The sequence below is a fragment of the Camelus dromedarius genome, chromosome 1, assembly GCF_036321535.1.
Source record: "Camelus dromedarius isolate mCamDro1 chromosome 1, mCamDro1.pat, whole genome shotgun sequence".
In the NCBI taxonomy this organism is placed as follows: domain Eukaryota; kingdom Metazoa; phylum Chordata; class Mammalia; order Artiodactyla; family Camelidae; genus Camelus; species Camelus dromedarius.
Genome location: NC_087436.1, coordinates 78,811,569 through 78,833,460, shown reverse-complemented (window position 1 = coordinate 78,833,460; position 21,892 = coordinate 78,811,569). Strand labels below are relative to the sequence as shown.

General features: G+C 43.9%; 1 protein-coding gene across 1 annotated transcript in view; it reads left to right on the top strand.

Annotated features, from left to right (window-relative positions):
• The window catches only part of SCD5 (stearoyl-CoA desaturase 5), a 122,398-nt gene extending 101,004 nt beyond the window's left edge, over positions 1-21,394 (top strand). Inside the window, exons 4-5 of the mRNA XM_010983508.3 lie at positions 16,164-16,396; positions 19,948-21,394. Of these exons, the coding sequence (XP_010981810.2) occupies positions 16,164-16,396; positions 19,948-20,138 (424 nt within the window). The 3' untranslated portion in view covers positions 20,139-21,394. The remainder of the gene's footprint in view (positions 1-16,163; positions 16,397-19,947) is intronic.
• Positions 21,395-21,892: the final 498 nt, after the last annotated feature.

Sequence of the window (21,892 nt, the reverse complement as noted above, 5' to 3'; positions counted from 1 at the left end):
CTGGCAGGAGGCAGAGGGCGCCAACTCCGAACCATCATCCAGATGGCTGGCTTCATCAGCCTTAGAAATTAAAAATTCACCCTCCTTCCCTCCTTGCTTTCCTTAAAGAAATGCTTTCATGCATTCAGAAAATTTAAAAAGGAAGGAAGGCAGGAAGGAGAGCACAGACTAATTTTCTGTTCCTGGGAAGCATACCCAACTGCAAAGGGTGTTCTAGGCCAAATTCTTCGTCTAAAATACTGAAATCACAAAGATTGAAAAGGATGAATTCCCAGTGAAAGACCAAAGAAATGACAGTCAGCCCACCAGCTGAGGAAACCCGTGTCAGAAATCAGCTTTGAACTGTCTCCCTGTCCAAGTCACTTATTTCTTTGCACACTGCCTATTTTCATATAAAACAATAACAGATCTGTCACACAGATACAAAGAATCTTAGCACTGAGATAATGTGATTTGTCCAAACACACTCATTGACTCAACTGAAGTGTGCTATCTCTTCTGACATCTGGCTTTCTCTCATAAACCTACTCTTATCTTGTCTTTCATTTCAAAGGAAAGAAAAACAGTTACTCAGACATCCTAACTATTAAGAGATTTAGATAAACCCCATATATATTCTTTTTCAAGATAAATACATAGGCTTTCAAATTCTGCCCAACTCAGAATCTGGATTTTTAGGATAATGAAAACTGTCATTAACAAACCATCAGAGAGCCAGTATTTGCTCTAAATGGACTGAGAAAGCAGCACCTCATATGTGACTGTAATAACTAATATTTCAAGGCAAGAATGAGATATTAAGTGTCTCAGAATCCCAGGTGGTAGTGAGGGAATTTCTGGATCCTGCAAGTCAAGTGTTTACAGAGAAAAAGGAATAGAAATTAGGAAAGACCTTCTAGTAGGGGTGCTCAGGCAGAGAGAGATGTTTAAAACTGTGATAGCTGTATTTATGTTTTTATTGGTGTATAGTTGATTTACAGTGTTGTATTAGTTTCTAGTATATAGCATAGTGATTCAGTTGTGTATATATATTCTTTTTCATATTTTTTCATTATAGGTTATTACAAGCTATTGAATATAGTTCCCTGTGCTATACAGTAGGACCTTGTTGTTTATTTTTCTGTATATAGTAGTTTGTATCTGCTAATCCCAAACTCCTAATTTATCCATCCCTCCTCTTTCCCTCCTGGTAACCATAAATTTGCTTTCTATGTCTATGTCTGTTTCTATTTTATAAATAAGTTTATTTGTGTCACTTTTTTTAAGATTCTACATATAAGCGATATCATGTGGTATTTGTCTTTCTCTGATTTACTTCACTTAGTATGATCATCTCCAGGTCCATCCATGTTGCTGCAAATGGCATTATTTCATTATTTTTTATGGATGAGTAGTATTCCATTGTATAAATACACCACATCTTCTTTATCCAGTCATCTGTGGATGGACGTTTAGGTTGCTTCCATGTCTTGGCTGTTGTAAATAGTGCTGCTGTGAACACTGGGGTGCATGTGATAGCTGTATTTAATATGCAAACATAATTTTTTTCTCTGTGCCGTTTGTGTTTTTGCTTATTATTATCTGCATGACTACCAAGAAATGAGAAGGGGGAAAAGCTAAGATTTAAACCCTTCAAATTTTGTATTGAAAGGTTAGGTCCTAGTAGTCTTGGAAGAAGGAATAATTAACATGTGGCCTGAGGTCCTTCTCTTCCAGTTGTCATCAGTGCTTAATATGTCTCTCCTCCTCCATTATTCAGGATGACTATGAGCTGACACTGCCTGGCACATGGGTACAAAAAACATTTACTTTTAGGTGACTCCCTCAAGTCCTCATTCTGAATCTTTTTGCTCATAAGAAAACGAAGTCCTAGGCTCAACTGTCTTGTTTCGAGCCTACATCTAATCTTAAAATAACAATAGTAGCTTCCAGTTGTTATTTTTTCACTATCTCTGTAACATTTTCTACCACACTGATTTCAGTGTATTGAGTGCCTACCATGCCCCAGACTCAATCTCTGTGCATATAATTCATGTCTCTCATATCTTAACATGTAATGAGGTCTGAAGCTCTGAGAAATTGACTCAGGAATATTTGTAAATGGTAGAGCAGGAATTCAGTCGAACTCTGTCCTAATCCAAAGCATATGCTCTTTCCACTAAACTATGTTGTAATAATATTCATGGAGAATATTATCTTTCTATTTCTTCTACTTCATCCTGTTGCTACTCACTTTGCTTGGTTATTTTCTATTTATTGTGGTTCTGAGTTATTCAGAATAAGAAAGTCTGCTTACCTGTGAGCCAGAGTCGTCCCCTGCTTAAAATCTTTTCACGGCTTCCCCTGGGGGAAAGCGACAGCTGTCACCTCCGTGACCTGGCCTGCTTCCCTCGTCTTTGGTACTTCCCACCTTGCTCCGCACTCTCGGGCCGTTCCTCTCCCACTGCTGGCTGTTCCCTGACCCTGGGCCTCTGCTTCTGCTTTTTCCCTGGCCTGGAGCTTTGCTACTCAAAGTGTGGACCAGACCAGCAGCATCAGTATCCCCTGCGAGCTTGTTAGAAATGCAGGATTCCAGCCCCACCCCGGATCCCAGGTGTTTGGGACGTGTCGTGATTGTTTGAGAAGCAGTGACCTAGAATGTTCTTGTCATGTTTTTCACCTCCACAACTCTCAGGTCTTTCCAAAACTTACCTCTGGGAGCTGAGGTCAGCAGTCCAAGGTCCCTCTGGGTGGGAGTCCCCAAGCATATGCGTTTTATGTGTAGCATATACGCTCTTGCCTTTTAGGGGGTCTGTGAGGTCCTCCCCTTTCCAACTGCACATCTGTATGAGGCAAATTTTCTCCAGAGACGTCAACCAAAGCAATATATTGCAACAGACGGAATGCAGAAGCAGATGTGTCAATCCAGCTGCTTCTGCTATGCCATACATTAAAGAGATCCACAATTATGTAAAATGAGGCCATTCTCCACACCAAAACTTTTTTGTTTTGGAAAATAGTTATTTTTCATTAAAATATATCACTTATGTTAACATGGAATAGGCTTGTTATTGTTATCTTCATGAATTGTCTAGTATTTATCGTATAACGTTAACAAATACATTTATATATTTTATATGTAATATTTTATGATTTTAATATATTTAAATATTTATATTTAATTTATAATATTTAAATACTTATAATATTTATAATCTTAATATAGAATATTTAAAGTAATTTAACATTCTTGAGATATATTAACATTTAATATTTACTGGAATAAGAAGACATTTCTCAGTCAGTAAATTTTTTTTTAAGGTGGGGAGGTAATTAGGTTTATTTATTTCTTTTTAATGGAGATACTGGGGATCGAATCCAGGACCTCGTGCATGCTAAGCATGCACTCTACCCCTGAGCTTCACCCTCCCTCCACATCAGTTAGTAAATGTTGATAGATATAACTCGTATAAACAAAAGCTCCTTGAGGTTCTCATTAATATTTTTTTAATGTAATAGGGTCCTGAGACCAAAGAGTTTGAGCTGCATTGTCCTAGGGCAGGCTGAGTGCCCCTCCTCAGCAAGTCTATAGAATCATGGGCTTATTGCCTTTTTTACACTTATCATGTTATGTTAAAATGATCCACTTGTATATCTCTCTCATTAGACTGTAAGGTCCTTGAGGACTGTGTCTCTGTCCTATTCAACTCTCTATTTATTGAGACTAAAGAACCACCTGACATCATATACTTTTGGGACTGAGGAGTGTGTTTACTTTCCAGCGTATAGAGCACACTGGACAACGTAAGTGGGAACCAGCTTCGGGGGTGATGCTTTGTATTGGATGCTCTGACCCTCAGCTGCTGAAGGAAGTGATACACAGGCCCCACCACCAGCACTGGTGGCATTCCACTCCCAACCCCAAAGTGTGTGTCAGCAGCCTGGGACCCCACCTCCCAGGGGAGGGAGGGAAGCTCCGTGAGCTGCACATGGCCCCTTCGTGCACGGCCTCATCTCACCAACAGTAATCTTCTCCAGTGCTCGTGGTGCCTCTGACCCTCATAGGTACAGTGAGAGGACAACAGAAACACGGATGGTGCAACAAGAGACCCAAATGGCCGTTGTCTGCTGGGAAGTGACTTTGGCCAACACCAGTGTGAGAGGAGGAGGAGGGCTATGGGTCTTCCCTACAACAGAATCCCACATCAGACCAAACTACTGCAATAAGGGACCAAAACAGCCATGCAGCACTTCTGTAAGTTTGATGAAGCCCTTTTGCCTTTTGGACAAGCCCCTTGCACGGAAGGCATGATACAATAGTACCACCTTCTTGTCGGAATCCAGCAGCAGAATCCTGTCGGTGGCCAGGCACAGGATGGAGCAAAGCCTTAGGTGATGCCACTCTGAGGAATATATGCCGCTGGGAGGCACCCGTATAGTATTTCTAGCCAATCCACCTATTTCAACCACTTATTTTACCAGTGAAAACTTATTTCCTTTATCCTAATTACGAACTCTTTAAGGCTGATTGGAGATAAAAAAATAATTGAAGTCTGTGAGAGACCTCTGGTCTAAGAACTGTTAAGAGTTTGTCAAATGCTAACTAAGGATGCCTGAAGTGTGCATTCCTGATGAGGGTACTTCAGATGTTAATGGACTGCCCCTAGGGTGAAGAACAAAACTAACACACACACACACACACACACACACACACACACACACACACACACACGCCTCACACTGTTTATGCTGTAGTATCTTCAAGCAAATTACAGGCATTATAGCAGTATCAGGAAGTTCAAACACACACAGGGTGGTGGAAACTAAATATGCTAGTCTCACCTATCTGAAACTCAATTATCTCACCATTTCATTTAACTGGAGTAAAGCTGAGAACCTGTGAATCAACAAAGAGAACCATCATAGGAGATGCTCAGTGCCAGATTCACCTTATTTCATGGCATCCTCTAACCTCCCAAGGGCACGTTCCCCCCTTTACCTCCAAAGAGAGATCTTTGAATAAATGTCATACTCCCGATAATTTTGCACTTTTAGTCTCAGCCCAGGGGACCCCCTTCAGCTCTCACCCAGAACCTGCATGTTCTTCATCTGCACACACATTGAACAAGTTCAGCTCTCTGGTTTTCAAACCCTTTGCAAATTAAGAGGGACAAGTTAGAAGGAGACAGAGAAGCTACTGCAAGTGGGAGCACTGACAAACAGAAGTGGCTGCTTTGTCGGCATAGCTGAAGACAAAGGAGGAATCAGCAAGATTTAATAAGTAACTAGAAGAACTCAGTTCTTGTAATGTAAAGAGACCAAGAGCTCTTCATGCCTCAGCAGACCCTGTGGGCAAAACACTGATGTTTCTTTTTTTTAACTTAAGTATTATTGATTTACAATATTGTGTTAGTTTCTGATGTACAGCAAAGTGATTCAGTTATATGTGTGTGTATATATATATATATATATATATATGTGTGTGTGTGTGTGTATATATATATATATATATATATATATATATATATATATATATATATAACTTTTTCGTATTATTTTCCATTATGGTTTATTACAGGATGTTGAATATAGTTCCCTGTGCTACACAGTAGGACCTTGTTGTTTATTTATTTTGTATATGGTTGCTTGCAGCTGTTAATCCCAAACTCCTAGTTTATCTCTCCCTCAACCTCTTTCCCCTTTGGTAACCGTAAGTTTGTCTTCTATGTCTGTGAATCTGTTTCTGTGTCATGAATAAGTTCATTCAAAAACACTGGTGTTTCTAAAGCTCACCCTCGTTGTGCTGGATGCCTGTTAGGCTCCACTGCAGACTGTCTGGACCTCCTCTGTCCTGGGGCTTCTGGCAGTTCTCTTCACTCCAGCTGGTGTTGGGCAGGTTCCCCCGACAGTGCCTGCACTGTATGTGCCTCCTGCCTTCCCGTGTCTCTGTTGGTGCTACAGCCCATGACACTCTCAACACCCATGTTCACAATCCAGAAGTTTGTGTGTGGTGGGGTGGGGTGCGGGCAATGCAGGGAGGAGCTGGTAGATGCACTATTCCCTCTCCGCCTCTCAGAGGGGATGTTCTGAGGCTCCATCATCCATGTGCCCTTTTGGAAGATGGACCCACCAGGCTGAGGTATCAAGCAGGGGCCAATTCAGGAACACACTGTCCTATGAGCTCCCCCAACTTAGCTGCCCCCACACATTCTGTTTCCCTGGGACTGAGCCCCCTTTATAAAAGAACAGCATATAAGCTTTTGCCAGAAGCCCTGCCTTTTGAGAAACCAAGGCTAAGACACTCATTACCATCATGGAAGGTCAAGTGACTTTCATAAACGCTGATTTAGAAGGCACAAAGATAGGTAATGATTTCCACATACCCTTTAAAAGACAGTTGGAGTAATTGAACATTGTACCCTCAGCTAGCAGGAAAACGCAGCCCTCTAAGATGGTTATCTTCTTGAGTCTTCACATCACAGTTGTACTGAAGGGATGCTGAAAAATGCAGCAAGCACAGATGAAAGGCACGTTTCTCAGTGTAGGCTTTCTGAAGGAAATCTGTCCTGAGCTGAGTTTTGAAGGCCTGGGGAGCTTTGGAAGGGCCATGCAGCTTGAATGTAGGAATGGAAACTATGGGCTAGAAAGCATGTGTTGCGCACAAGGGCCGTGCCTCTTACACTCGAAACGAAGAAACCACGTTACGTCAGCTTATTTATTTTTGCCCTCAACAAGGAAAACGGTCAGCCGACCTAATCAGTTCGGCTTCAGCAGCTGATATTGATCATGAAAATGGCCAAAATGACTCCATTGGCTTCTTTCCTGCACAGAGACTGGCTGCTGGTGAGTAGCTCATCATTGATAGAGTTTTGGTGTTAAACTTGCTCCCTTGGGTCAGAGGGGAGGGTTGTATTTTGTCAGTTGGTGACTGTCCTTTCAGCACAAGATCCACTTGTGAGTGCACATGCACGCACACGCACACGCACACACACTCACACTGCTATCTACTGTTACTGTAATTCTTTAAAAATTTTTAATGCCAAAAAAAAAAGTCGGGGGGGGTAAGCTCAGTGGTAGAGTGTGTGCTTAGCATGCCCAGGGGCCTGGGTTCAATCCCCAGTACCTCCATTTAAAATAAATAAATAACTAAACCTAATTACTTCCCCCCCCCTGCCAAAAATTAGAAAGAAAAAAAGATTTTTTAACAAAAAACTTGAGAAGTTGGGAGGACAGTCTCATTTTAAAGGAACACTCTTTAAACTAAATTAAATTTTTCTTAAATCTTAAGCCAGATCCTAAAGCAAACAAAGAAAATCAAAGGTAAACAAAATCGACAACATCGAAGAAAAAAAGTCGTTACCTTGATAATGTGCTGGGCTTTCATTCCTTTGGGAATTGAACGTCTGAGAATTTAATGAAAACCAAGGACTTTGAAGCCCCAGGAAAATGGGCATAAATGAAAGAGTTTGCGTACGATTTCACGGGTCCCAGACTAGGAAAAGTGGTTATGTTTTCTCCTGGGATGCTCAGCTGATCTCGGATCGCAAGAGGGAATGTGGAACGCAGTTTTAAAGGTGCAAGAAAGTGGACGTGCAGTAACTTCGTTGACAAGATTATGCTGTAAATGATTCCAACTGTTCATTTTGGTCGTCCCATTCTGCATACCATCAGGAGTTAGTCTGTTGTTCCACTAACTTACTGGGAACAACTAATAACCAATCAGGAAGAGAGGGAGAGGACTGGGCGGGAGGAAGGATAGAGACAAAGAATCCTCGAGAGAGACCCCGAATGACATCCTGTCTAATCAACCGAGATCTTTCGAGAAGACTAGAGAAGCTCTAAACATCAAACAACGACCAGGGTGAACTGACCTAATTACTTTTGCGAAAGACGGAGGGGTGCTCATCGTCACATCCTTCAGTGCGAGTCAACAGTTCAGCTACTCACTGGGCACCTGCTGTGCTAACCAGCATTTTGTGTTCAAGGAACTGTGAATGATGTGAATTAGATCAAGACAAATCCTGCTCTCAAAGACCTTGCCCTGTGCTAATTAGGATGGAATCAAAGCTTTGAAAAAGGAAAAAGTCCTTTTAACCTTCCTTACGTAGTCTTAGGAATCAATATGCCCAAGCATTTTTCTTTAAGCACTTCATCGTTAATGAGGTAGGAATAACACTGTTTTGTGTTGAAATTCCAAAATGGTTGTATTTATCTTTTGAACTGCTGCTTAGTGAATTAATGCAAGCTGTTTGCACAAAGACAAATTCAATTCAAGTAGATGGATGCAACTAACCTCCACATTCAGACCTCAAAAGTAAATAAAGCTGAAGTTGGAGAGACAATAAAAATGGCTTTTTCCCCGTGGCATTGCAAGTTTCCAAAGGAGGTGCTTTTCCAGAGCAGCAGTTTGACATCTCCGGTTCCTCTGTGGAAGGAATTATCCAGAAGATGAGGATTATGCATCTAGATAGTCTAATTAACGATTTCCTTCTACGGGAATGCTTATCATGAAGTAGCGCACGGGAAGTGATGTCAAGACATTTGAGGGTCAAAGGCAAATCTGAAGTGATTAAGATTTTCAGAAAATACTTCAAATGCAGCAGTCATGAACACTATCACTTACAGACACTGAGGCACTGGAGGGGCAGAACCAAGGGCACAGCGGCGAAGCCCATTTTCAACTTAAACAATTCAGAGAGTCTGGAAGATTTTCTAAAAAATTCCAAAAAGCTACCCCATCAGTGGGCTTCCATCTTCAGATGTGCATCCAAATGAATCACAGATACCACCTCCTAGTAGGGCGAAATCCAAGGGGATGAAGGAAGAAGGAGAGAACGTTCCCTGCATTGACAAACTGCCTGGGCGTATCATCTGTCCTCCAAACAAATGTCTGTGGTAAGCGCCCAGATGATTTTCTCGGTCCCTTACAAGATGCAAAAATTGTAGGGAAGATGAATTTCTGGCTAGGCTGTAAGTGAAATCACAAAACCAAACATGTTTAATCAAGATGCCAGTGACAGCTCATCGCTCCTCATTACGATACATTTGTGGGCTATAATTTCTCTCTCACCCATTGTGTTTGCTTCTTGGCACATCTCCTCGGGCTGGCCCTGCTTGGAAGTTGGCAGCTCATTTCCCTTTCCTTCATGCTCCAACAGATTTCACTCCCGAGGTCTTACACACCATGGCTCTGGACTGCTGAGCTTCAGGTTAGTCAAGCAACAGGAAATGCTCGCAGACAGAGAATAGCAATTTCCTTTTCGTCTAAGGAAAAATGAGACTTTTAAGATGCTTATCACACCCAGGTTTGAAAAAAAAAAAAGAAAGAAAGAAATCCCCAATCCTTTCTTCCACATAGAACAAACTTTTGGTGTCAAGGCTTTATCGTGATCCAGTGTTTTGGAATAAGGATAGTCTTCAACGCGTTGAAAGGCAGTATTTGTGTCCTCTAACCAAAGCGTACTTGGATGGGGGCATTGTGGCGTGATGCCATTTGATAGTGTGAAACTGGACTTCTTATCTTAAGCCAGATGTGGAAAACCATCGTCCCACTGTGGTATCAGTGTCAGGAGGAATTGTGACATGGGAATTGGAAGGTTCCTAGCATCCGTTGTGGGTCTGTTCTGATACGCTGTCACTTTAAAGCTCTAGGAAGCTGCTCCAGAGTTTCCTGTAAGGTGAGCTTGGGTGCTTTGGCTTTTGTGGTTTTGGCTCAAATATGTGGGTCTCTGGTTTCAAATCTGTAAAAGAGGGCAGCTCTTCCTTGGGTCGTCCTTGGGTTCATACCACCCCCTCTCTAATCTTTACCCCTTTCTCCTTTCTTTCTCCTTTGATGATTTTAGGAAGCTTCTCCTATCTTTTCCTATCAGATAACTCCCATCTGAGTTAAAGAAAGAGAGAGGAAGCCACTCATATTTCACACCCAGACCAAACCTGTTAGACTGGCTGTTCATCGTAAATACTGTCAAAATTTACCATATTTGGCAGCTCAAAGGATGACCTAGAAGCTCATGCTCAGAAATCATTCATTTAAGCTAGTGGGAAGAAGCCTCCCGGGGAAACCTGCTGGAAGCTGGGGTTTGGGTTCCGAGGAGCACGGATTTCTTTCACTGGGTTGTTGGCTCTATTTACACAGTCCTGCGCTGGCACCAACCCAAGAGATATCCTGGAGAACCTGAAAGCAGGCTGAACATTTATTGTGCTGTTTGTGTCGTTTGCTGGAAACCTGGGCATTTTAGCTCTCATACTCAGTGCCCTACTCAAGTCACTGTAGCGTTTTTATTTACCTGAGAAGCTGAGAACTCATCGCTTATTAACCCGAATACCATTCACTGAATCGTTGCAGAAATATTTCACAGTGCCTGCTGTATGCAAGCCTCTGGCTTTCCACTGGACCCTGCAGGCCCAGCAGTATATCCACGTGGCGAGACAGGTTACCCTGAAGCTGCCACTGGAATGGACATTACATTGTAGAGAGTTTACTGGAGAGGGTCATTGGGGGGGTCAACATCTGTGGAAGAAGGGACAGAAATAGGACTGAGCAAGGCGAGAAGGAGAGGCTTTAAAAATATCAGTGCCAGACCAGAAATTCTGATTCAGTTGGATTCAGTTGGATTCAGTTGTTCTGCAGTGGTTTTCCAACATCAGTCACATTAAAATGTTTGCCCAACTGATTGTAACGTGCAGTTAAGGTTGAGACCACTGATCTAGCAGGTGAGACTGCCCTCTAGGCCAGCGATGTGAGTGCTGAGAGCTGAGAAGTATAATATGCTTCTGGATCAGTGTGCTGGACACCATATCTGGTCCAAGGGGATGAAGGAAATCCCCCAAGAAGGAGAGACGCTTAGACTGATACTTGGAAAAGTCAAGTCAGCCAGGCAGGGGAAAAAGGGTCATAGACACGGGGGCCAGAGAGAAGGTGGTGCCCAAGGAAAGGGAAGAAGTCCAGGCTAGCTTGAGTGTACGAAGTGTTTATTTCTGAGCTTGAGGAGACAGTACTTTTACTCAAATATGTGCAAATCATGGGGGCAATGGCTAGATTACACACTCCAACCCGGTTTACCTCTCCCCTGTGACCTGCTCTTGGTAAGTTGAGTTAGTTGCAGGTTATGCACAGAAGGAGCAGAGACTTGAGTTTAAGAACTGAGTTTAAGCCTGCCTATTCTCTTTATAACCAGTGGGCCTTGGAGAAATTCCACGACCCCTCTGGACCTCTGTAAATGTCTTATGGTGGTAAGGTTATGAAAAGTATCTCATAAAGCTAATGTGGAACTCAAATTAGAAAATATATGTATGTAAGTAGCATGCATTAATACGCTGATGTGCTCCAAATTTCTACTTCCATCAAAACATCTCTCTAGAGCACCTCGGAACTCCAGACGTGTCTGTGGAGCTGCCTGTTTGACATCTCCCCTTGAATGTCTAATGGGCATCTCCTATTTGGTATGTCCAAGACTGAGCTCCTCATATGCTGTTTGAAAGTGGCTCCCCTCCGTTCTTCCCCATATCAGCTAATGGCATCTCCATCGTTGGTGTCATCCTTGACCCCTTTCTCTCCAACATCCTGTCCATTAACAAGTCCTGTCACTCTACTTTCAAAATATATCCAGAATTTGACTGTTTCTCACACCCGGCCCCACTATCCTGGCTCAAGCCAACGCCCTCTCTTGCCGAGGCTTTGTGACAGCCTCCTAACTACCCTCCTTGTTCTGTACTCCCCGGCAGTCCATTCTCAACACCGCACTCAGAGTGATCCTGCTAAGATAATAAGTCAGGTCACACCACTACTTTGATCAAAACCTGCTCCAGCTCCATCTCACTCAGAGCAGAGGATGAAACCCTTATGACGACCTGCAAGACCTTCCATGACCTGGTCCACCATTGTTCTCTTCTCTCCTGCAGTTCTCCCCTTTGTTCATCTGTTTCAGCCCCTACTCGCCTGCTCTTCCCTGAACATGCCAAGAACGCTCCTGCCTCAGGGCCCTTGTGCTTGTGGTTTCCTCTGCCTGGAATCCTCTTCCTTATTTAGCCATATGGCTAACTTCTCACTTCCTTCAAGTCTTTACTCAAAAGCTATCATGTCAGAAAATCCTTCCCTTGACTTCTTGTCTGAAATGTCAGCATCTGCCCTTGAGGTCACATTCTCCTTCTTTGCTTGATTCTTTCCCATAGTATTTGCCCCTAGCATGCTCTATATTTTATTTATATTGTTTTCTTCCCTACCAGAATATACATACATATGTATAAAAATAGGTGTATGTAATATATTGATATTTATAAAATCTCCCTACCAATATACCCTTGTTCTCCAAGGGCAGGGATTCCTGTCTGTCTCTTTTGTTCACTTTAATCTTCAGTGCTAGGACGGTACCTGGCATATAGCAGGCACTCAGTAAATTTGTTAGGATTGCATTTTACAGAAGAGAAACATGTGTGATTAAATAATTAAGTTCACACAGCAAGAAAGTGGCAGAGCTGGGTAGTTAACTGTTCTATGATGCTTTACAACACAAAAAGCCCACTTAGTGAAAAGAGCAGTATCAGTGGCCCCTGTTCGGCCTTCCTCCCTACCACCAGCCAAAGAAAGAATATCTTTCACAGAGGAAGGATCAGGGGCTGGAGGCTTCGTGGAGTTGCCCTGTGGAGCCCTGGCTGGGGCATTCAGATTTGAGTGTCCATTATTAAGCAAGGAAGCTGCGAACCATCTCAGCACTTGCTCTGAGACAAGAAGGCCAGTGACTGTAATTCCGTGAGGCCCAGGAGGAAGGGGTACTCGGCTGCATGGGAAGATATGCTGAGTCTGTTTGAAATGATTTTACAGCATCAAGCCCCGTCTCACCGGCAATCCCACCTAGACTCACTGTGCCCCCTAAAAATTCCTTCGTCTTTCATCGGTTCCACTAAATGCACAAAGAGGAATCCTAGCAGAATACAGGAAGAGCAGAGTCAGAGCACAGCCCTATGGTTAGATCTGCTGAAGCTTTGTTGGAAGGAGGGCAGTGATTTTTAAAGAGCATCTTTTTCTGAGGAGGAGGAAAGTTGGCGGGATGGTGGTTGTGCTAGGAGGTGAAGCCAGGCCTTTTTTCTCCTCCCACTTGGGAAGCCACATGGCGGGTGCTCTCCCTCCACAGGGTCCCAGCCCCGTCCAGGAAGTGTAGCTCTTGGAACGGGAGTCCAGGCAGGCAGGTGGCTTCCCTGAAGAGTTCAGAGCGGGGAGGCAGGAGCAGGGCGTGCTGGAAGGTGAGTCCAGCAGGCAGCAGTCAAACCAGAGGAGGCAGATTCTACAGGGTCGAGGCAGAGCAAAGAGAGCAAGGGCGTGGCCCACCGAGGGAGAACCACCGCCCCTCTGAGCCACGGGGTCCTCATGGCCAGAGTGTGTCCAACTCGAATCTGTGCTAGACTTAGCCCAGCGGCCAGCACAGAACTGGCCCCCAATCCATGTGTTTTGTCTCCTTTCCAAGGGCAAAATTAGGGGCCCAGACAGTGGCTCAGAACAGCACTAGGAGAGGCTCTTTCCAAAGGTACCGGATTGTAACCCAGAGAGGGGAGGAAAGGAAGGAGCATCTTACATGTTACGTTGTAGAACGCCTCTGTGGGCAGCGTTCAGCTGCTTCCTTTCCTCCAGAGGTACACACGAGGAGCAGCCACAGCAGACCCTGGGCTCTTCACATCCCCCCATTCAGCTGATGCTCCCACCCTTAGCTGCTCTCCTTTCCGGGGGTTGCCCTTGTCATCAAGGAACTGCCCCGCCCAAGGGTTCACCTCACCCAGGGGCCCCCTGGGGCCAATGGCTGGATGATGCGGGGATGCCTTTCAGTTGGGGGCAACTCTGCAGGGTCATCCAGCCCCACTGGACCTGCAGAAGTTCACTGTGGGTAAGCTTCTCCCATGGCCGATCCTGCCTCCCTCTCTCCCTCCCTTCCAAGCATCTCTTAAGAGCACGCTCCAAAAGCCTTTTGCACAGGACTCTGGGGAGCCCAGCCTCAGCCCACCAGCCCCTCATTGTCTGTTGTCTTTGCCCCTCCAACCACAGCCCACTCGTCTGACCTCCCAGGCACCCTCTTTCCACTAAAATGCAGTCATCTTATATTGCTAATGACTGGAAAATGGGTGCTGATGGGTTAACATGTTGCCTAATAAAAATGGCTCTAAGTTATATGGGAACCGACACATAAGTTCAGGTAGCAGTGTGCAGAACACACATACATGGTTTTATTGAAAACAGAAGAGCCTAATATCGTCTGACATGATTCTGCCAGGATTTGAATCTTGGTCCTATTACTTATTAGTCTTGTGACCTTGGCCAGCTACATAACATTTCTGTGGCTCAATTTCCCCATCTGTAAAATGGGGATGGTAATGATCCCTTCCTTCCAGAGTTGTTAGAATTAAATGAGTCAGTATGTGGAATAGCCTTGTATACAGTTAGTTATCAGCATCTGATCCTCCCAAGAGCTGCATGAAGTATTGTAACTACTACCTGTGTTGGACACCTCTCGTGCCCGCCTCACCTTCCTGGCCCACCTTTTCACTCCAGCTGTTGCTGCAGCCACCTGCTGGAACAGGTGTAACCCAACGGCACCTTGCTCAGGTTTACTGCTTTTTTCTTACTTCCTGCCCTGGCTTCTTTGCCACCATCACCTGGGAAGCCTGTGGACCACACTCAGCCACTCTGATCCAGGCAAACTTGGAAGTGTGAGGGATAGCCCACATGCATCCCTTGTAAGGGCACGTTGGCGCCAATGGAAAAACGGTCCTTCCTTTCACTCCTGGAGAGAATAATTCTGAGGGATGCAGCGTCTCATCAAGGCCCACGTCCAGCTGCCTGCAGCAGTGGGGTTTCCCTCTGTTTCCTTCTTCCTGGTTGTTCCCACCTGTTACTCGAGCTCACGTCCCCAAATCAACTACCTACATACAAGCCCTGGCAGTGTGCTCTGCTCCGGGGAACCTTCTAACCATGCACAAAAGGAGCGTGAAAGAACAAAAGAGGCTTGTTCTGCATCCAGAAGAAGATCTGGACTCAAGTCAGAGTCTCCCACCTCCCGAATCTTGTTTCCTCACGCGGTGCCACCTCCTGGCTTCTACGTGTGCATCTTCACAGAGGCCTCCCGGGAGCTCGGTCAGCTGACGGGAGACCAAGGAGGAAACAGCGATGCACAGGCAGCTTCGGACATTGTCATTTCACAGCCCCTTGCTTGTCCCTGCTTACAGCTGGTCCTGCACAGCCAGAGGGTGGCGAACAGTGGTTCCACCTGCCAGAGCCTGCAACACGGTCAAATTTGTCTTTGTATCATGAGCACTCCCATTCACTGGATACATGGGTCTAGAAACCAAGCTATTTCTTTTTATTTTTATCTATTTATTTATTTTTGTTATGGGAACTGAATTTGGAAAATTTGCTATTTTTAAAATTTTATTATTTTTTAATTGAAGCATAGTCGGTTTACAATGTTGTGTTAATATCTGGTGTACAGCATGGTGATTCCACTATACACACATATATATATTGAATATAGTTCCCTGTGCTGGACAGTAAGACCTTGTTGTTCATCTAGTTTACGCATGGTAGTTAGTATCTGCAAACCCCAAAATCCTAATACATCCCTCCGCCCCCTGATGGCTTCTTCTTAATGATGCCTTTTTATGTGGCTGTGCCTGTTCCTACACTTATTGTTTATTTTTATGCTGATTTGGAATGTAATCTCGGATGGACAGAGAACATTTTAGGGAAGGGGTCGTTTACCTTTTTAGCAAGCTAAGTTAGTCCAGAATCACGTGCCTGAAAATTATTCAAGAAATACTGGATATTTCTTGAAATTATTACAAAAAACCTGATTGTCAGGTTGACGGACTGATGGAAGGAATAGCTAGGAGCTATCAAACTGTGGCTTGTAGGACAAATGTGGCTCTAAGATGCACGGGTTTCACCAGCACACTACTGATTATTTTATATTGAAATTTCCCTGAAGCATGCTGCAGGTCTCACAACTTCCTACAGCTTTCTACCTGTCCTAATTCTGCAATTTGTGTTACCTGTCTAGCTCTTGCAGGTGTACGGGTTTGTGACAGGGTACAAGAGTTGAAGGAGTTGACTGGCACCATTCCTGGCTTTCCCTGTAGCTTGCCCACCCATCCCCGCCACCATCAACAGGTGCCCAGTGACAGCTTGACATCCTGCCTTCCAGGTACTACAAGATCACCGTGGTGCTCATGTGCTTCGTGGTCCCCACGCTGGTGCCCTGGTACATCTGGGGAGAGAGTCTGTGGAATTCCTACTTCCTGGCCTCCATCCTCCGCTACACCATCTCACTCAACGTCACCTGGCTGGTCAACAGTGCCGCCCACATGTACGGAAACCGGCCCTATGACAAGCACATCAGCCCTCGGCAGAACCCGCTCGTCACCCTGGGCGCCATTGGTGAGTCGGGGGTGGCAGCCACTGGGGGGAGTGGCAGCTCAGATCTTCTTGGCTTCTCAGGGGTTTTGTGGACCCTGTGAAGAGAGGCAGTGGAGTGGAGTGGACTGGAATAAACTTGGGCTTTGGCGTTAGAATCCTGGCTCTTGGACAAGTCACTTACTGTCTCTAATCTACAGTTTTCTTATCTGTGAAACGGGAACTCGTATGCCTGCTTCATATGAGTATTACAAGGATTAAGTGAGATACTGTATGTAAACTGCTTAGCACGGAGCCTGGCACAAAGTAGGTGATTAGTAGCCATTTATTTTTACCATGGAAATGTCCCTAAAGGAGGAGTAGCAGTTTGTGTCTCTCTCAAACTGCCCTGGCTGCTCTAGCCTCAGATGAATGATCATTTGGCTGACTGTCAAAAGAAAAAGGCCTTCAAACTGAGGGATGGGAAGAAACAGGACCTTGACGTCTCATGGTTTAAGAGCATGGCCTCTGGAATCCAACAGGTTTGGTCGAGTCTTGGTTCCTCCACTCACTTTCTGGGCACGTTACCTGGCTTCTCCACACCACATGTCCTCATCTGTAAACGGGGAGAATAGTAGCACTTACGTCCGCTGGAGGTTGTTGGATGAGTTGGTGCATAGTGTTTGCAGCAGTGCTTAGCAGGACACAAGCCTTCAGTGATGTTTTTATTACTCGCAGTATGGTCTTGGGTGAGTTACCTGTCCCTTCTGTGCATTTCCATCCTCATTTTAAAATGAGGATGAGGGCGTGGATATAGCTCAGTGGTAGAGCACATGCCTAGCAGGCATGAGGTCTTGGGTTCAATCCCCAGTACCTCCATTAAATAAATAAATAAACCTAATTACCTCTCCCACCCCCCTCAAATTTTTTTAAAGGGGCTTAAAATGAGGACAGTCACAGCAGCTAGCTCAGCGATGTGAAGATTACAGTCATTAAAACCCTTTAAAGCACTTAGCACTGTGGCTGGCACACAGTAAGTGACTAATATAAAATATTAGCTGTACCTTGATAGAGGCATCTTGGGCTTCTTGGTAAGCTGAGCCTTGGGCATGAAGATCAACCCAAAGAGGGAGGTTCCTGCTGTTAAGTAGAGACGATCTCTGCATCACTCTGCAATGAGTTTCTGCCATCACGTTTTTAGGGTCACCCAGTTAAGACCCCAGGGGTCTTGTGTTGACAAGAGCAAAATAAGGTGAAAAGAACACCGGATCAGCAGAGAGAAAAGTGAGAGATTCCTCTTGTTTTCTCCTCCTCTCACTGTTCATCTTATAAAAGAATTGTAATGAGGGGAGTCATATCCAGTGGGGACTCTGAGAGCATACCAGAGTGGGCACAAGATGGACTGTTACCTTCTCACATAGGGAGTGGTTGGTGGACCGGGAATGTCTGGCCATGACACAGGCCCTGAAGAGCTGGGTATTGGCTTTAAGTCTACCCACATCCACACTGGGCTCCCAGTCAGATTTCTCGATATTAGTCCTTGGAAGACTCTGTTATACCCACTGTGTGGTAGATGGGGCAATACATTCAGGACTCTTAGAACAATGCCTGTTTCTGAAAATAGGGGAAAACTCTAGTACTCTGGTCCAAGAAGGATGAGGGTGGAGAAGCAGGGTAGAGAAGACCTAAATTAAAAAGAAAATCACAGACCACAGATCAGTCCATCTGATGAACTCATGGTAGAGCAGAATCTTTCAAAACTGGTCAACAGAAAAACCATATGATGACCAGTAGCCACTTAAGAAATAAAGGAGGAATCTGGCAGTTCTTCAAATGGTTAAATAGTTACTATATGATCCAGTAATAACTCCACTGCCAGATTTATACCCAAGAGAAATGAAAATGTATGTCCACACAAAAACTTGTGTATGAATGTTCCAAGCAGCATTATTCATAATAGCTGAAAAGTGGAAATAATCCAAATGTCCATCAACCGATAAATGGATAAATACCATGTGGTCCATCCATATAATGGGATATTATCCAGCAATTAAAATAAATGAAGTACTGATACCTGCTACAACCTTGAACACATTATACTAAGTGAAAGAAGCCAGTCACAAAGGACTACACATTGTATGATTTTATTTATATGAAATGTTCAGAATAGGCAAATCTATAGAGATTGTATAAGTAAAGCTTCTCCAAAGAAATAGAAACAGTGTATATATAACTATATGCAAATAAATATATTTTATATTACTCAGTAAATCTATCTATATCTATCTATCTATCTATCTATCTATCTATCTATCTATCTATCTATCTATCCAGAAAAAGAATATCTATATATAAATGTAGATGTATCCTGTTTGTGTGTGTGTGTGTGTGTGTGTACAGGAAGGGAGAGAGAGAGGGACTTACAATGAGAACTTGGCTCATGCTGAGAATCCCCACCATCTGCCGTCTGCAGTGGGGAGACCCAGGGAAGCCAGTGCTGTAATTAAGTCTAAGTCTGAAAGCCTGAGAACCAGGGGAGCTGAGGATGCAAATCCCACTCAGAGGGCAGCAGAATATGAGATAGATGTTCGATCAGTGAGTTAGGAAAATGGCCGATTCCTCCTTCCTCCACCATTTGTTCTATTCAGGCCCTTAACAGATTGGCTGACGCCTACTCACCTTGGGGAGGACCATCCACTTTACTGGGTCCACTGATTCAAATGCTAATCTCACTCAGAAACACCCTCACAGACGCACCCAAAAATAATGTTGAATCTGGGCCCTGCTTGGCCAGTCAAGTTAACACATAAAATGAACCATCACAGAAAAAGAAAGGAGGACTGAAGGGATATGAGGATGGCTGGGTGTCCACAGCCAAGAGGAGTGGGGTTTCTTTTGGGGAAATGAAAATGTTATAAAATTCACTGTGGTGATGCATGAACAACTCTGTGAATATACTAAAAGCCATTACATTGTATACTTTAAATGGGTGAATTGTATGGTTAATTATACAGTGAATTGTATCTCAGTAAAGCTGTTTTTTTAAAAATCAAATGAAAGAAGCCTTGAGACCCCTCCTGTAAACGCCTTATGGTGGAGGGGATTAAGGGAGGAAAAGCTATTCACTGTGAAGGGTGGAATAATAAGTAGGCAGATTTTGGATATTTTAAGATCCAACTCCTTAATTCACTTACCCATCTACGCGATTATCATTTATCTCTTCCAAGCTCTCTCAAGAAATCTTCCTTTAATTAGTCCACAGAGGCTGTTTTCCTTTTATAAACATACATCAAAATGATGACCTGTTATCCATTATTTGGCTTTTAGCTGAAGAAGTACAGCTCTGAAGTCATGGTAGCATGTCTCCAATTCATAGGGAGCGTGTATCTTGTGACTTTGCTGGTAACTTTATTGTTATTTTCCTGTTCATGTCAAGTTTGTCTAACCAATTAAGTGAACACTTCCTAAGGGCAGACACCAAGTCAGTCTTTTGCTCCCCATGGAGCTTGACCCAATGTCTTGCAATAAATGAGTGATTTTTAAAACTCTCCGCAGAGGTGGTGATTGGTTTAATTCAAGCCCGCTTTGTCTTCCAGGTGAAGGCTTCCATAATTATCATCACACCTTTCCCTTTGACTACTCTGCAAGTGAATTTGGCTTAAATTTCAACCCAACCACCTGGTTCATTGACTTCATGTGCTGGCTGGGACTGGCCACTGACCGCAAACGGGCCACCAAGCCGATGATCGAGGCCCGGAAAGCCAGGACTGGAGACGGCAGCGCCTGACTGTGGGCCCTCCATCCATGTCTGCCTGTCGACGACGTGTCGGCTCACGGCCTTTGTTACTACACTTCTCTTGTCCATTGGCTCGTGGGAGGGGGTCCAGGGTGGGGAGGGAGTGGAATCTACGTGATTTGGGATTTTTTTGTTTGTCTGAAAATAATGTCAAGATACAACTATCAATGAGAAGAATTTTTTAGAAGACAGTGTAACTATGATGTAACACTAGAGCGCGGACACGTGATCTAATCGCTGTAGTGACAGTATGTCAAACCTACATTGTCATGTGCTTGTGTGTGATGTTAACCCTGACAGGATGAAGGAATTTAATATTCTTGCAGGAGAGCATCTGTTTTCTTTTTCTACCAATTAACTTAGCATTATTTTTAAACACACAATCTGAAGGAGCAGAGGGCAGGGTAGAACACAAAAAAGAGAGGGTCCAAGTACAAACTAAAGAATGCTTCTGTTTCATTAACATTGTCTGTGTGTTTTTGTTGTTATTTTTAAGTAAAAAAATTGAAAACGTTAAAAAAAAAAAAAAAAAGAGGAGAATATGGGAACTGGCTCTCTTATTTTTTTGCCGTTTCCAGCTTGTTAATGCTGCACTGTCTTTGCTTTAGGAGATCTGTTCCTGGCTCAGCCGATTTTGTGTCCTGAGCTGCATGCTCAGCTGACCCTATAAATCAATGCCTGTTGTAGGTGTTTGATTTTGTTCTCTTCGTATTGTCATTTTAAGGTGTAGAACTCAGAAGTGCTGGACATCAAATTAAGCTCAAATTAAGCTCTCATTTAAATGTTTAGACACCTAATTTATATTCTAACTGATCCCAGCCACTGATGCATGATCTAAGTACAGCTTTACCTACTTCTGCTAAATAAGCATATTAATTTTCCACATCAGGCCAGCCAGACCCTAATAAGCGACAGTTGTCTAGAACTCTGTGTCTACTCATGTTTCACCTGCATGCGGCCTTCGTTGATTTCTCAGCAAGATATAAAGTGATCATTATGTAGCTTCTGGATTAAAAAAATTTCTGTGTGTTAAGTTGCCTTGTAAAGAGCATGTCGAATTAATGGGACAGCGTGCCCTTCGTGTTAGGTGTTAGAGCAGAAGAAAGCCATATAGTGTTGGCATTCGAGCACTTGGAAGATAGTGCTTCTAAGATAGAGAAGCTGTAGGATTTCAATTTCGATTTAAAATTTTTGAAAAAGGAGTGACGCCAATATGAAATTGTCATAATAAAGTTCTTCATCCAGCAGGTGTTTAACAGTGTTATTTTTGCCATTAATAATGTGTAAACTATGAGCGATTTACAATAAATGATTATGAATTCGTTCATGTTCTTGGCCAGATACTTAAATATTGTTTAGAGAATGTCACTCCAGGGTGCCTGATGCTTCGTGAGGACCACATAATTCATGTTTGACTTGGGCTCTAACGACCCCAGAGACCAGACTTCTCCTATCCCGTTGGCCTAAGGTGTTACCAGAGGGGAAGTCAGCAAGTTTTATTTGGAATGCAGAACCCACAGCGGTGACACTTCTCACTTACCAACACTGTCACTTCCAGCTGACACATGGAGCCCAGCTCCTCCATGTGACCTAAAACAGCATGAAGGATACCTCCGTCCCCAGAGCCCCGGCAGGCCCCACCAGCAGTGACCAGAGGTGGGGGAGATGGACTCCACCCTCACTGCAGCCCTGCCCCTCTCAGCTCTGCCCCCCACCTCCCTGGGCTGCCTGACTCTGCCCATCCT